The sequence below is a fragment of the Peromyscus californicus genome, unplaced genomic scaffold, assembly GCF_007827085.1.
Source record: "Peromyscus californicus insignis strain IS unplaced genomic scaffold, ASM782708v3 Scaffold_1__1_contigs__length_55948999, whole genome shotgun sequence".
Classification (NCBI taxonomy): Eukaryota; Metazoa; Chordata; class Mammalia; order Rodentia; family Cricetidae; genus Peromyscus; species Peromyscus californicus.
In genome coordinates this window covers 45,197,691-45,210,541 of record NW_026294492.1, presented here as the reverse complement: position 1 = coordinate 45,210,541, position 12,851 = coordinate 45,197,691, and the positions used below count along the sequence as shown (strand labels likewise).

General features: G+C 37.1%; 1 protein-coding gene across 2 annotated transcripts in view; it reads right to left on the bottom strand.

The window, feature by feature from the left end:
- LOC128115206 (vomeronasal type-2 receptor 116-like) overlaps window positions 1–8,181 on the bottom strand; it is a 48,891-nt gene extending 40,710 nt beyond the window's left edge. For both annotated transcript variants that reach the window (XM_052745682.1, XM_052745683.1), the window contains exon 1: window positions 7,976–8,181. In XM_052745682.1, the coding sequence (XP_052601642.1) occupies window positions 7,976–8,181 (206 nt within the window). The remainder of the gene's footprint in view (window positions 1–7,975) is intronic.
- Between the last annotated feature and the right edge of the window lie 4,670 nt (window positions 8,182–12,851).

Genomic DNA, 12,851 nt, shown 5'->3' with positions numbered 1-12,851 from the left:
ATGCTGGGCAAGTGCTCCAGTTCTGGTCTGCATCTCCAGCCAGAAAACTTTAATAGGATAGAAAATCTTACTGCTGTTTGATGGTCCCAAATAATCTTAGAGCGCAAAGCCACTGCCCAGATGGACAGAGCAGGGGATTGGTAAGAATGAGCTACATAGAAGCAGACTGTCCTCTGATCACATCAGTGGCTTTGGAGATTCCACTAACAGACTTGCTCTGCTGCGGATGAATTTCATAGCAGAGCAAATTCCTTGATGTAGTTTTTCTGTTAACACAAAGGAGCAGGAAGAAGTCCAAGTTGAGATACCTCAGGAGAGAAAAGCATGTGCAAACTGCCAGCCAGTGAGTGTGATTTTGCCTTTAAAGCAAGTGAGCAAGTTTAAAAACTATGAAAGAAACACCACCTATTAGTCTTGTGTTAAACAAAAAAATTAAGGCCATTCAGATGTGACTGGAGTCCCAGACATTTCCAGAGCACCTCTGAGAACTGGTAAGTGGACCAGCTCTGTCCCATATGCTCTGTAGTCTTTGCCAGAGCCTATGGATTCCTCATCTGTACCTTCAGGAGATAGGATCGAGTGAACTCTCTGCTGTCAGCTAATTTCAGATGTGGCTTCTTGCCAGACCTAAAACCTTTATAAACTCAAAACTATCATGAATCACAGCCAATGGAAGCTCTATTTTTCTTCAATAGCATCATCACACTTCAAAGTGTGTAAAGTTGTAAGTTCTCAAAAGGATTCTGCATATATGTTCACATATGCATTCAGATACAACCAACAATCTTTAGAACTGTATGTATTAATTCATTAAATGACTTACACTGCCAAGCTAATAAAATGAGATCATGCAAATTCATGTTTTCATGAAGCTCTTATTCCTCCAAATACCAAAATTTTTACATTAAAAGTTTTTGGTGTCATGATTTTATATGAAATAGAACTCTTATCTTAACTTTGGCCCGTTGTGAGTATATTTCTAGTATGCTGTTATAGTGGTTTAAGTTTGGGCTGAGTTTTCAGGTTCTTGGCCTCCTCAAGGATCTTTAATAAAGGCTCAAACACTGTAAACGTACCAAGGAAATTTACTTTAAACAGAAGACTGATTAGAAAAGAGGCTACATGGGATAACATACCCAAGGGCTCCAGGTTGTTGTTGGGGCTTCTTTTCATGGGTTCTAAGGAGGATTTCACTTAGGAGGGATGAAGTTTGTATGGTTCTCTATTTTGACTGACAGACTAAAGTATATAACTACTTCTGTACTGTGCCTGTCCCCAAACTGTATCTGATTTTAATCATATGCACACTGAATGCTCTGTAGTCATAAGATGGTTAGTCATAATAGGGGATTATCCATGAAAGTTCACTTGGAGCACAGTTGCTTTTATTGTTCACTCAAAACTAGCTCAGTCAAGGTTGGCTTTGTTTCAGAGTAGAGACCAAAAGACCACTCACAGTGACCAAAGTGAGAATTGAGACTGTGCATTAACCCAGCTGGCAACTGCCTGGAAAGCAGCACTGAATGCATTTTACAGGGCAGTTTTAAGTAAAGAGCACAGGAAATCTACATCCTGGTTGGCAGGGTGAAGTAAAGTAAGCATACAGTTTATCAGAAGCCAAAATTATGTAGTTAGCTGGCATATTTGGACCCAAGTTTCTAGCACAGGGTTGGGTACTTTTCCATGAGACTTCATAACAGGAGAAGAAAGGGTATACTTAGTCTTAGGGTTTCTATTGCTGTGAAGAGATACCATGACCACAGCAAATCTTACAAAGGAAAAACATTTAATTGTGGTGGCTCACTTATATTTCAGAGGTTCAGTACATTGTTATCATGGTGGGACATGGCAGCCCGCAGGCAGACATGGCTAGAGAGGTAACTGGGAGTCTTACACATCTTGCAGGCAACAGGGAGTTGTGTGACTTACTGGGTGGCATCTTGAGCATATATGAGACCTCAACACCCACCACCAGAGTAACATACTTCCTACAGCAATACCACACCTACTCCAACAAAACTATACCTCCCAATAGTGCCACTCCCTTTGGGGGCCATTTTCTTCCAAATCACTCAATGGAAGGGAGTTGAAGGGGGTGTCAGTTTCAGATTAAATCAAAGGTTGACCCAGTTGAGACCAGATGGAGGGAACATTGCTCTGTCACAGGTCTTCCTACTTTTATACCTGAATATAACCAGAATATGATTTAATAGAATGTTTAATTCTGATGGTTGTTAAGGGGAAGACAAATGTATTCTATTGTTTAAAGTGGAGTGTGTGCATAGTACATACAGGCTATCAGATGACCAAGTGCACTATTAGAAGAGGGGTCTACACAGCTCAAACTAAAGTCCTTGGTTGCTAGATGTGGGAGCCTACAGTTACTCAGTTTTCCATGGTGACTCAATTTGAATCTGAAGTCCATGCTGACCCAAAAGAGTTGCCCTTGTCTCTTAAGAAGCTGTGGGAAAGGGCCAATAAAGCACCTGGCAAGTACCCATTATCTAGCTAATGAAGGCTGTTGATGCTAGCAAGAGGCATAGAAGCAAAGATACATGACCCTTAATTCAAGGACAGAGTAGGGATGAGGTTATTTTCTTATGGTAGTGCTTGGCTGCCTATGCTGTGTAAAATGCTTCCTTCTGCTTCTGCCTTTAGTTTGTATATAAGTGAGTGAAGCAATAAACCTGGGGCTACTTGGTATTGACTGACAGTCCACTTGACTCTGAAAAAAAAAAACATCCAAAGAACCTGTACTTCTCAAAATTAGAAAATCTAAAAGAAATGAGTAATTTCTGTGATAAATACCACTTACCAAAGTTCAGTTATTATCAGATAAATTTCATATAGACTTATATCTCCTAAGGAAATAGAGGCAGTCATGGAAAGTCTCAAACCAAAAACAGCCCAGGACCAGCCTTTTTTAGTGCCAAATTTCATCAGATTTTCAAAGACAAAATTTATTTACTCAAATTATTTCACAAAACAGAAACAGAAATAAACAAACATTGCCAAACTCATGTTAGGAAGCCACGGTCACTTGGATACCCAAAACAAAAATGAATTCCAAAAAGAGAATTACATACCAATTTCCCTCATGAACATAGATGTGAAAATGTTCAATAAAGTACTCATAAACCAAATCCCAGAATACATAAAAATATCATCCAGCATGATCAAGTAAGTTTCATCCCAGAGATGCAGGGATGGGTCAACCTAGGAAAATCTGTCAACATAATCCACCATATAATCAAACTGAAAGCAAAATCCATGTGATCATCCCATTAGATGCTGAAAAAGACTTATACAAAATCAGAGATACAAGGACAGACTAAAGATAATGAAGGCAATTTGCAGTAGCCTTTAGCCAACATCAAATTAAATGGAGAGAAACTCAAAGCAATTCTGCTAAAATCAGGAGTAAGACACGTCTTTCCATTTATTCTCTCCATATCTATTCAATACAGAAATTGAAATTTTAGTTGAGTAATAAATCATCTGAATTAGGTCAATGAATGCAAATCAGAAAGGAAGCAATCAAAGTATTGCTATTTTCAAATGATGTGATACTATACATGAGCAAATAAAAAAAAATTACCAGGAAACTCATATTGCTGAGACACCCTCAACAAAGTGGCTGGATATAAGATTAACTTTAAATAATTAGGAGCTCTCCTGCATGCAAATGATAAATAGACTGAGAAAGGAGTCGGGGGAAGCAACAACCTTCAAAGTAGCCAAAAACAATATAAAATGCATAGATGCAACACTAACCAAGCAAGTGAAATGCTTATTTGACAAAAACTTTAAGTCTTTGAAGAAAGAAATTGAAGAAGATATCAATGGAAAGATTGTCCATGTTCATATATCAATAGAATTAAAAATGGCCATCCTACCAAAAGATATATACCAGACTCAATGCCACTCCATCAAAATTCAAACATAATTCTTTAAAGATCTTGAAATGACAATATTCAATTTCATATGGAAAAGCCAAAAACCAAGAAACTGAAAAAAGAGAAATTAGGGTATAGCCTTGAATGCATTGGAGCAAGAGACACCATCCTAAACAGAACACCCATAGCACAGTAACTAAAATTAACAATTAATAAATGTGACCTCATGAAAGTGAATAGCTTCTGTAAGACAAAGGACAAAGGACACCATCAATAAGACACAACAGAAGCCTAAAGAATGGGAAAGATATTCAGCAACTCCACCTTGAATCACGGACTAATATCCAAAATAAATTAAGAAGTCAAATAACTAGATACAAACAAAACTGCAGATGAATTTCTAAAACGGTCTTATAAAATGAAAAACATGGAGCCAAATATAGGGGTGAAATTTTTAGATCAGGGAAATAGGGAAAGCCAACAGCCAACCTTACCTCACTAACTTTGCAGCTTCCAAATGTGAGTTACTTCCTGCCTACCCACACTTTTATTGCCTTGCTATTCTGCCCTCTCATTGGCTCTCTTAGCCCAACTACCTCACTTCCTCTTCCTACACAGCTCTGTCACTTTCTGTCTGTCAGTACAGACCTCCAGGTCTCTATGGTTAATACTGGGATTAAAGGCATGTGTCACCACATGCCTTGACTCTGTTCCCTAGTGTGGCCTTGAATATATAGAGCTCCTGCCTGCTAAATGATAGGATTAAGGGAGTGTGCTACTACTGCACAACTTCTTTGTTTACTTAAAATGCCTTGCTATTTCCTCTGATCACCAGGTAAACTTTATTAAAACACAAGTAAAATATCACCACATTTCAGCACCAATAAAATATCACCACAAAAACCAAATAATTCAATTTAAAATTGGGGTATAGATCTAAACAGAAAATTCTCATCAAATGAATCTCAAATGGCTGACAGACATTTAAAGAAATGTTCAACATCCTTAATCAACAGGAAGTACAAATCAAAACTATTGTGAGATTCTACATTACACCTGTCAGAATATAAGATCAATTACACAAATTGGAGCTCATGCTGAAGAGGATGTAGAGCAAGAGAAGAATTCCACCATAGATGATAAAAGTGAAAACTTGTACAGCCACCTTGGAAATCAATATAGCTGTTTCTTAGAAAATTGGCAATCAATCTACCTCAAAATTCAACAACACCACTCTTGGGGCATATACTCAACAGATGCCCCCATCCTACACAAGGACATTTACTCAACTATGTTCATAGTCACAGTTTTCATAGCCTCCAGAAACTGTAAATGACACAGGTGGCCATCAAGAGGAGAGTGGATAGAGAAAATGCGGTATATTTACCCAATGATTTATTACTAGGTGCAAGAAAAAATATCATCATGAAAATTTCAGGCTAATGAATGGAAGTAGACAAAACTTGCCACGAGACCATCCAGAACAACAGAATATGTTCTTATGTATATGTGAATATTAGCAGCTAAGTAAGGGATAATTATACTACAATCCAAAGACCCAAAAAGGCTAAATGAGCAGAAGGGTTCTATGGGATCATATGAATCTCCCTACAAAGGGGAAATTGAATAGATTTTGCAGGTGGACTGGGAGTGGGTGGAGATGTGAACAAGAGGAATCGGGTGAGGGACAAATGAATGGAGGGAGAGAGTACAGAAAAAGACAACTGGAATATGGGGCATTTAGGGGGCTGTGAGGAAACCTAGAGCACTAGAAACATCCTGGATCCTGTGAGGGCGACCCTAGCAAGAAATCCTAGTAATGGAGGATATGGATCCTGAACACACCATATTCTGTAACTAAGCTAGACACTTAGGAGTAGGATTGGAACACCACCCCACACACAAAAACTTAAGCCCACACCTGTGCTACCTGCAAGATTAGTTGTTGCAATGGCAATTCAGATCTTCTAAGAGGGACTAACCAATGATTGGTCTATGGTGAGGCCCTAGCCATGAGAGATAACCCATGATAGACACTTCCTAGATGGTCAGGAACTGCAAGTTGGATGGCTCAGAAACATAGAGTAAAACTGAACATGACTGACAGAAAGAAAGAAAGAAAGAAAGAAAGGGAGAACAAACGAAAGGAAGAAAGAAAGAAAGAAAGAAAGAAAGAAAGAAAGAAAGAAAGAAAGAAAGAAAGAAAGAAAGAAAGAAATCTAAAAGGAAGGAAGGAAGGAAGGAAGGAAGGAAGGAAAGAAAAATGTCAATGAAATGGTTCCTAATGTTATTCTGCTATACCCATAGAACAGTGTAGCCCAATCATCATCAGAGAGACTATCTCCTGCACCTGATGGGATAAGATGCAGATACCCACACCTGAAAAGCAGGCAGAGTGAGTGAACCCTGAAAAAGAGGGGGAGAAAGGATATAGGACACAGAGTGGTCAAGGACACCAGGAGAATACAGCTCATAGAATCAACTAAGAAGGGCTCATAGGGGTCACATAAACTGAAGTGAAAATCACAGAGTCTGGAGGGTCTGTGCTAGATCCTATGCACGTGTTATGATTGTTTAGCTTTGAGTTTTTGTGAGACACTTAACAGAGAGAGTAAGGTGTGTATGACTTTACTGCCTACTTCTGGGACCCTTTTCCTCTTACTAGTTTGCTTTGTCCTCCTTGATATGTGTGTTTGTGCCTAGTCATAGATTACATTTCATCCAATAAGTACATATGATAATTAAGTGTTCATCAAATGTTTTGTTTCAATTGGTAGAGATGGAAAGGTTAATTATGCTTATCATTATACACTATTTATATGTAAATAATTATGTGAAAGACCTAAATGCTCTATTATGTGTGTATATATTTGCTTAAATGCATTCTGTAATAAAGTATAGGCCATGGTAATAGCTTTTTTAAAAGTGTCATTAATGAGAATTTCCATTATGTGGTAGAATATCAAAGATGAGCCCACAGAAATGCAAACCCTGCTTGACCTGACACTGAAAAATAATAATGTGAAGCAACCATCAGAATCAAAGTGTGCACAGTACACTAAAGCTAACGGTTACAACAGATTCTTTAAAATTCCCATGAGAAAGCACAGAGAACCTCAGTAAGTGGATAAAAACGGTCCAGACACATTATATAGCAGCAAAGTTGAGGAATATCAATACTGTGTCCCTTCTATCTCTGATCTGCATCTACCAGTGTTAACATTTGACACATAGTTTCTGAAAACCTCATAGACAAATTGCATCTACTTTTCCAGTGAGAATATATTAGTTCTCCTATAATTCTCTTAATGTTGTATTTGTTCACTAATTAAAAGGAATATTGATCACCTATCTGATATTAATCATGCCCCAAATCTGTGATTGGGTGAAAGTGAAGCAAAATAAGATTGTGTTGACATAACATCTGACAGTTTTATTTTTTTTCATACTCATTTTCAGCTCAAGAATGATATTAGGGACTAGTACAGAGATTATTTTTATTTTTATATATTGCTTATATATATGTATATATATACATATATATGTCTACTCACAAATATGCATGTAATATTTGACATTGTAATCACATATACTAGTCATACACCTCTATTTCTATGTATGAACATGTGCCCTATGGTTAGAGACCAAAATTAAGTAACCTCTTTATGAAGGCTTTAGTTATACTTGCTGATGTAGGAATCCTTGGCACACACTTGAAGAGACGTTGTAACACAGCTTCTTCATGCCATACTCATGCCAGTGGTTTGTATTTGTGTTTCATGTCAGATCATGAGACCCTGTGCAATGACAACTTTCAACATAAGGAGATGCATGAGGAGACCAGAAAAAGAAACCTGTCTCTCTCACCTTCTAAATTAGTGAATAGCAATCTAAGAAAACCACAGTACAATAAAATGCATTAGAAAATACCAAAATAATGATCAATAAAGGAGAAAATTTTCTATAGTTCAAATGTTACAGAGGGAAATACAGGATAGAAACTCATCAAGTTTTTCTACATAGACATAGACTTCTAATTCATGACATTTATGTAGGAAATGAAGACGCTAATGACTTACCTAAAATTGATTAGAATATTATAAAAAGCTTCCTCTATAGGTTCTGGAGACAGGAAAAGTAAAAACTCACAGTCATTCCTCAAATCTCCATCATCTTCTTCATTGTTCTTTATTCTCCAAAAGTAGCTGGTTTCTGTAAAACTGCACAAGATGAGAGAAAACTTCAGGAGCAAGAGGGAAATAATGAGAACACACAGGTTCCCCATGTCTCCCAGATCTAAGACTGAGCAGAGGTGAAACCTGTTTCTCATGCAGACAAACATCACATATGCATTTAAATATATGTGCCTGATTTATTGCTTTTGCTGCATGGGAGCATGTGTATATACCCCAGATCCCATGTGCCCATCTGTGTCATGATTCTTGGATACATCTGGAAATTTCTGGCCTAAGGATCAGCATCTGAGGTCTGCAACCTTTTCATCAACACTGGTAGGAAAACTTGTTGTGAGAATCATATTCTGCAGCCCCATGTGCCATGATTTCATTCATGCCCATAGTGTAAATGCCCCAGGGACAATCTCCTGCTGAGCAGCTTGGGCCTCATCCTGTTTCAACAACCATGTGCATGAACATCATTGGAGATCATTTCAGTGGATTTCATCAGTACTTCCATATTAATGAGAGATGAGATGATCACAAAGGGCCTATGTCATTCAGAGCTTGAGCTGGATTATGGGACAACATGTACGTTTTTGATCATGATAGGAAAGGACAGTATCACATACAACATTCAGCCATCAGCAGAGCACTTTCTGTGTCGTTCATGTGCTAATGTATGCTAGTCACACATGCAGAATCTCCTGAAAATACTTCTGTTTCCTACCTTCTAGATAACCTGTCATCATGCCAAATTGCCTGGTATTGACCAGGAAATTAATGAATTATTGTGACTCAACACCCACTCAACACCCAATATTCTTACCAATGCAGACGTTTACACTCAAAACAAGTTCTAAAACATGATCTCTTTGTCTGCTATTCAGTTCTCATATTTAGTGTCTTGTAATGAAACATGTCTCCACCCAGAACTGTGGTTTCTTCCACACTTGCTTCTATTGCTGGGCATCACATCTAATTTTCAGATGCAGTCTCTTCCTTTAAGACTTTGTCCATAAGAAGAACCTTGGTTTTGTTGGAATGCAGGAAATACATTGCCTGATAGAGATCTCATGAATGAGTGTGGCTTAGGTTCTTTCATGTATTATTATGTATGACAGAGAAAATATATTTAGACAGTATGTCAAAATAGTGACATTTATTTATGGAAAAATATATCTTGTATGTTTTTAGTTTCTCTAATGATATTACTTGTGTGATTTCCATATCTTGTCTCCCCTGGATTATCTGTCAATTAATACGGATAGGTCTTAGGATGTTGAGTTACACATGTTGGCTCCATTCCCACAAGTAGTTGAGAGAGATCACTTAGTTTGAATTGTAATTTTTGATCCAACCTTACACTTATTTCCATAGTGGCCACAGTAGATAGATTCCATTATCACTACAAAAAGAGGGAATTCTTGCCCACTGCATCATTGCCTACTTTGTTGAAATTATTTTTTAAATGTTTGCTGTCTTCAATAGGTTGGGGTGGAATTTCGTGTGGATTTAACTTGTGCTTTCTCTGTCATTATAAAATTGATCTCTTTTCATAAACTGTTCAAATAATTATTATTTTTTATATCTTCTGCTCAATATCTTCGCAGGCTTGGGTGGATTGAGCATTTGGAAGTTTGAGATTTTTCTTACTCTGTGTATTATGGATATTAATTCCAGATTAAATGAAGGGAGAGTAGACATTTCCCCCATCTAGAGGCTGTCTCTCCATGGTGCCCTGGCTATGTAGAGACTTTGTGACTGCAGCATCCCATGCAGCAGCTCTGAATCACACTTCTGAGCCATCGACAACCATCCAGAATGATACTGCCTTCATGTGTACATCAGAACAGGATTCACATAATATATTGAAGCTGCTTCAGAACTGCAGGTCAGAAACCAAATTTCAATTTTTTCCATAGAATGAGTCCTATATTATTTTGAAGCACAGGGATTTAACTTGTACTTTATTTTTCTGTCTTGATGCTTGATTATTCAAGTCATATGGTGAATGTGTGACAAGTATGTAGAACTGACATTCCAGTTCTTGAAAGGAGGAATGAAGACATAGCAATTAAGGATTGCTGAGCAGGAAAGATGACTGATCCAAATATGGGGCTGGCACCATTCCTGGATGACAAGGTCATTCTTCAATGACAGCAACCTGAGAATGAAGGTTCAGAGGATCAGAGATAAAGATTGTTATCTCAGGAGGTCCTGAATACTCTATTTCTTATGCCAAGCAAGATTATTATAAAGTACAGTTTCTCATTTGCTATCTTCAAATGAGATAAAGTTAGCAGAAACTATCACACAATGGAACTAAGTTAACTGGAGCAACTAAACAATGCTGCACAAGGGGAACAGAAGATGTCTAATGACAATTGCAAACCAAGTACACAGTGGTCATGGGTGAGAATGGCAACCATTTTCCTGTACAATGAGATATGTTGACTCTCCAGAAAATGCATCTTTAACTCATTGGATGCACTGGCTCCAGCCCCAGACTGGCGTTGCCATGTCTGCTTCTAGGCAAAGACACAGAATTGATGTTCTCTCAGTCTTCTCTTTAGGGGCTCAGAGAAAGTCTTGAATAGGTATGGCTCCCAACAGGTTTTTGTCTCTAACAGCATAAATAGAAGAATGTTGACTGAACACTGTTTCCTGACTGCATACCAAGTGACCAACATCATTCCCCACCATAATGTCCTGCATCCATTTGAATTTTAAACCTCAATCCACCATGACTCCTTTTAATTGCCTATTGTCACAGGAACTCAAAAACAGTTAGTAATGTGCTTCCATGTCTTTTCTGAAGAATTGTTTGAAAAGCTCTTACCTCTTGTTTGATAGTGACAAAAACTATTTTAATCCTTATATCTAAAATGTTTCAAGCAAACAGATACACTGATCTTAATCATAATTTTAATTCTATCAGGAAACATTATTCTCATTGTCTGGATAGTTTTAAAGAACATTTTCTTTGTGTTTTTTAATCATTCTATGCTGACTTAACTTTTCATAGCGAATCTACCCATATCTATTATATGGGCTCGTTTATCTAGATCTATGAGTTCACAATGAGGGAACGGAGAGGAAGTTCTCAACATTACCCAGGTTACCATCAATATCACTGCCTGCTGGCAGGATGTACTTTAAGGTGCTGTTGTTGATGATGTGCTTCAATATGACAGTTATCATGTGATATTCAAGTCCCTGTGGAACAATACATTGACATTTAACACAGCAAACACTATTTGTGTTTTTTTTTAAAAAGTAGGTTTTCTATTTTGAACCTGAATAGTTTTATGTAGAGTTAGGGTTAGATTGACATTAGAAAAACTCCAATATAAAACTTTAAATGACAGGAACAGGAAGAGTTGTAGAATAAAATGTATGTAGTGACAAGGTGATTCAATTTGTCATAGAATAGAAGGGAAAGTTACTGACTTCACTAACCTTAATTCTTTCAAATACACATGTCTGTGTGTCACTACTTTATATTTGATAATTGACTTTCTTGATTGTTTAAACTCTATTTCTAAATATTTCTGGAAACTTGACTTTTTCTTTATAGATTCATTTCCCCAAATTTAAAACTAACACTGTTCTATTTATTTCATGAGATTTATCCCTGTCTATTATGGGCAGGCTTGATTTGGAACAGCACTAGGTTTGGTTTGCCTCCAGTGGGTAACCATTAGTTTTCATTTGGCTACATTATGTTTATTGGAAACATAGTATTCTTTTACAATTGTTTTAGAAAAGCAAAGTATTGTATGCCATTCAAAATGTAAAGAAAATGTTTACCTGCCTAAAATGTTTAATATAAGCTCTGGGTCTCTATGATTTGCCCCAAAATCAGCTTTGAACTATGTGTATATGTGAGTGAATAAGTGATTTTGTGTGTGTACATGTATGTGTGAATGTGTGTCTAAATGTAGATATGTACATAAATTAGACTTAATATTAATTTTGATTTAGTGATGATTCAGTTATAATTTCAGATACCCATGACAATTCAATTTGAGAAGGGATAGTTTAATTTTTCAAAAAGTGTTAATGCTTTCTGTTTAGGGAATTTTATGCCCAATGCACTTTGACCACTGACATGAAAGTACATCACACCTAGAACAGAAGTTGGTATTACTCTCACAGAGTTAGGAACAGGAGTAGTTTTGTGGGAATTCACCCCTAGTGAATACAGTAATAAATATCTGCTACTCATGTTCTAGTCTGTTTGTATGGTTGTGATAAAGACATTGATACAAAGCAACTTGGGAACAAAGAGTTTACTTTGATTATGCCTCCACGTCACAGTTCATCATAGAGGGAAGTAGGGTAGGAACACAAGCAGGAACTGGATGCAGAAATTAAGGTGGATGTCACAGAGTAAGGCTGATTAATTGGTTTCCATAGCTTACCAGAGTGGTTTCTAGTACCAAAGAACAGGAGTGGTACTACCACAGTGACCTGGACCTTCCTACATTTATTAAAATCAAGAAAATTCCTCAACATTTTGCCAAGATAAATACAAGAGATACAATTGTTCAAATTTAGTTCTTCTTGCCAGATGACCCTAGCTTATGTTAAGTTGACAGATAACTAACCAGGACAAGTCACAAAACATAACTTCTGTGTTCAGTGTCCTTATATAATAGTAAGTTGGCATTAAATATTCTATATATCAGTGTTTTGATGAGATATACATTAAGTGATTGATATTTGTTTCTTAAGAACAGAGAAATTATGATGATGTTAGAAAGGAAAAATGGAA